At 27.5% G+C, this 4,053-nt stretch overlaps 1 protein-coding gene across 1 annotated transcript; it reads right to left on the reverse strand.

The window, feature by feature from the left end:
- Positions 1-1,439: 1,439 nt before the first annotated feature.
- On the reverse strand, positions 1,440-2,993 carry LOC147810694 (THAP domain-containing protein 2-like). Its single transcript, XM_087160669.1, has 2 exons — positions 2,550-2,993; positions 1,440-1,784 (listed from the first exon to the last, which is right to left on the reverse strand). Exons 1-2 carry the CDS (start codon positions 2,700-2,702, stop codon positions 1,686-1,688), a joined length of 252 nt encoding a protein of 83 aa, XP_087016795.1. The 5' UTR covers positions 2,703-2,993; the 3' UTR covers positions 1,440-1,685.
- Positions 2,994-4,053: the final 1,060 nt, after the last annotated feature.

The raw sequence follows: 4,053 nt of genomic DNA on the forward strand, positions 1-4,053 counted from the left end.
AGCCTAGAGTAAAAGAGAGTGGACAAGGGAGAAACGATTCCTGATTGGTGGACAGAAAAACTTTACCGCCGGAGGCGAGAGTGGAAAATTCGCCATTGGAATTACACGGAGTGAAAATTATCTGACTCAAAAAAATTATGTTCTGTATTAATAAATGCATGTAATAAGTTCATTACTTACTTTTTTTCAATAAGAAACTTCACAGTTACAGTAAATGTTAAAATTATGGCTGAAAATTTGGATAGTTGTTAGTTATTAGAATTTATCCTTATTATCACTTACTTGCGTGCATATAAAGTTATGTTTATATCATTGTAAAGAGAACAAGGTGATGAAATAACTAATGGTTAGATAAGAATAAATGTATTTACTTTTAATCAACACCTCCTAGAATGAAGGCCTCAGCACGACACACCCCTCTCAATCCTTAGTAGTCCAACGAGAATCCTTACCGCGTCTTTTCAGAAAAGCTTCGATCGGATACTTTATATGAGTTTGTTTTTAATTAGAAACTTACCTTTCAAAAAATAAAATTTTTTAAGCACTTTTCGTCTCTACTGAAAAGAATGAAATTTATCGAACATATACTAACATTCTGAGAAAAATTATTTTAATTGCATTATCAATTGAAATAAAGATATTAAAAAAAAATTGCACTCTAATATACCTTTTGTAATTTATTTAAAGGAATGAGACAATATTATTTGACAATTTATCTATGTAAGCATTTATTATTATTCTTTCATTTAAATATATACATAAAACAAGCTATATATAATAAATAATTTTATCATTGAGTAAAATTTTTTATGAAAACAAATTTTCATTTTTAAGACAGCTGATATAAAGTTATATCCTTAACTTTATTGAAATTTGAACACAATTTTAAATTAGTGTAGTATAGTAAAATTATTTACAAGTTACTAGCTTTTCACAGCTTTCAAAAATGAAAAGTGATGAAACAAGCAACAAAACTGTTTATTTCAAATACAAATATAGAAACAATGTAAGATTTCATTTTAAATCTCTTCAGCTTATTAAAAATATGACCACTTAAACATTAATTTATTAGTCTAGCCATACAAAATATTTTTCAAATAAACTCAAAAAGTATTATAATGCTACTTGTCTTAAAAGTTACAAATAAAAAACAGAAGCTGTATCAAAAATTGATTCTATATTTTAATGTTGAAAAAAACAAACAGCTCCTTCATTTTAATGTTTGTAGTTTTCTTTTCTTAGTTTCTGGTTCAATTTTAGATTGAGTTACTTTTAAGTTTAAGTTAGCTTTCTTTTTATTAAGTCGTTCAGTTAAAATTGAATCATTTAGCTTTTTACAATAATTGCTTAAAAAGGTGTTAATGGCTCGAGTTACTAAAAATTTAACAATGAAACTGGAATCATGAGCAGAGCATTGATTGTCATTTAAGAATATTTCCTTTCTTTCCAAAACATTAATAGTAGTTTCAATAGCCAAAACTTTATGATTATGCATTTGTAGAAATGAGCTTTCAAACTCTTCAGAAACTAATTTTTGAACTACCACATATGCGTGCAAGATTATGTCAACAATTTCTTGCTTAGGGTAAACCAAACAACCTCTGTCTAATGTTTGAATGTAAGAGTTTTCAACATCATCTATCACATTAAATTTCTCTTCGATATCCGTTAATGTGATAGATTTCTCACAAGATGAACAATTTTTGTTTTATTTCACCAGTCTTTGGGTCAGTTTTCACCGTTTCTTTAACTATGACATCCGACGAAAAATGTTTCTCACACACCTAAAAACAAGTATACATTTTAAGTATTTTGTTTTTATTTTTAACTATTTCTTCAAAAAATATTATACTAAATACTTTATAGTTTTGATGTCATAAGCTTTTTTACATATTTGATGTAAAAAAAAAAATTATGTTCTTACATTTAGTTCTCACTCTTAAAATGTTCTCATATTTTTAAACTCAACGAAAAAAAAAATTTCAGAAAAATCAAAATATTTGTTGAAAGTCTATTTTACTCAATGAAATATGAGATTCAAATTAAATTTTCAATTACAATTTCTATTTTTTCTTCACAAAACCAAGACTTCTAATGCACAATACCCAATGAAGTAAGAGACGCAAATTAAAATTTAAGTAAAACTTTTAATTTCTGGTAAAATTTTAAATTATCACTCTAGGAAAAACAATATTAAAATACTTATAGAACTGTTGTAATAGAGGTTTGTGATTTTTTTTTTTTGAATGATTTAAATTTTCGGTTTCATATTGTTTGAATTTTATAGCCTGCATTATGTTTTCACATTTTGTCAAACTTTCTCACACAAAAATGCAATTAAAACAAATTTTAAAACTATGAAAATCATGAAAAATTTGTACTATCTCATTTAAAATGCCTTCTAAATTTAATATATATTTTTCTCCAAAATAAAAAAATGAATATAATTTGATTTAACTACCTGAATGATTATTTTAAAAAAGAAAGTGTTGATTTAAATCAACGAACCCCGATTTCAACAGAAATAAACAATAAGTGAGAAAACTTACTCGAGAATTCTTAGTGATGATAAAATCCTTCCGTGAGAGTGCTTGTAGCCAACGTCTTTGTTGAGCTTCATCTTTGGGAAAATTAAATACGGCAACTTTTGGACCGTTAGCATAATTTCCTTTGCAGTTTACTGCACAGCAATGGTAAGGCATGACACATTAATATATATTGCAAATATGTAATCCAACAGTAGCTATCATAACTTAAAACTTCACGAAAACGAATTAAAAATAACAAAACACGTGGAAGGGGAAGAACCGGCGCCAAAGGGAATGACTGTTATGGTCACCGGAATTCCATTTCGCCAAAATCAAAGCTATGAATGACGCCAATGCTAATGGAAGAATGTGGCAGCCATTCAGGTCTACTTCGTTGGACTACCAACGGATCGGATTTTTCATTTATGTTAACCCGTGCTGAGGCCTTCCTTATTCTAGGAGGTATTGCCTTAATGCACATAATTTCTATCTAAATTACTTATAAATTTTAAGATTTGAGCATCTTTTTATCAAAACTTCAGAAGTGCAGAGTTTGGCGATATTACTTTGACATGTTGGCGCGTTACAATGTTCGCGTTACAATGTTACAATGCGCGTTACAAAGTAGCATTTGTTTACTTTTCGTTACCAACTGTATAAAATGCTAGTTTGTTTTAAATTTCAACTAATTATGGAAATTTTTGTTTACAATTTGTTGAAATAAACAATACCTTTTCAGGTGAATATGCGATAATTTTTTCCTGAAAAAGTAATAAATAATAATAAATTATATAATTTGCATTATTAATTATTATTTCTGAAATAAATGGCATAATCATTATTAATTTTTATATTTTATTTAAGGCATTTATTAAAAGCTGAAGTCTTTTCATTAGTCTTTTTTTTTTTTTTTTTCATTGATGTTAATTTTTTAACAATTTCAGATGCTAGACAATGTTTCTTAAAAAATCTGTAATATCATGTGCTTTCCAATCTTAAAGTTTATATTATTGATACTTTAGTATATACTCTTAGAATAACAGAACCTTCAGAATAACACCAAATGAGCGAGTGGCGCCAATTTCGGTGTATCATCTGGCAACCCCCTTGGACAAAAATCTGACGGCAGCGCATGCGCTCTTGGATATTGTCATCACTCTTTTCAATACAGGCACTCTAGGTTCAACTGGTGGGTTCAACTGGTTTGTGTTAGAGATGGGCAAAACTGCAACTTTTCAGTCACTGTTACTTCTGCTACTGGGATCCAAAAGTAACAGTGACAAATAGCAGTGACTGTTATTATTTCGATATAGAACTAATCGATATTTTATATCGATTAATCGTTTTAATTTGTCAAAACTTAATATAAATTAATCGATTACATGTTTTAATAAATAATCGATATAATTAATTTTGAATGAATTTAATCGATATAATATTTTTAGTGTAAAATTAATCGATATAATTAGTTTTTAGTAAAATTGGTCTATATCATCAATTTTTAATGAAGTCTATTAAAATAATT

Source organism: Parasteatoda tepidariorum, chromosome 4, assembly GCF_982258835.1.
Source record: "Parasteatoda tepidariorum strain Cologne lab strain chromosome 4, Ptep-v5.0, whole genome shotgun sequence".
Lineage (NCBI taxonomy): Eukaryota > Metazoa > Arthropoda > Arachnida > Araneae > Theridiidae > Parasteatoda > Parasteatoda tepidariorum.

Bases quoted from the DNA above. Each gene is read 5' to 3' on its own strand.
- LOC147810694 (XM_087160669.1), bottom strand. From the start codon at position 2,702: ATGCCTTACCATTGCTGTGCAGTAAACTGCAAAGGAAATTATGCTAAC. The intron at 1,785-2,549 runs GTAAGTTTTCTC...ACTTGTTTTTAG, and splicing joins TCATCACTAAGAATTCTCGA to GTGTGTGAGAAACATTTTTC.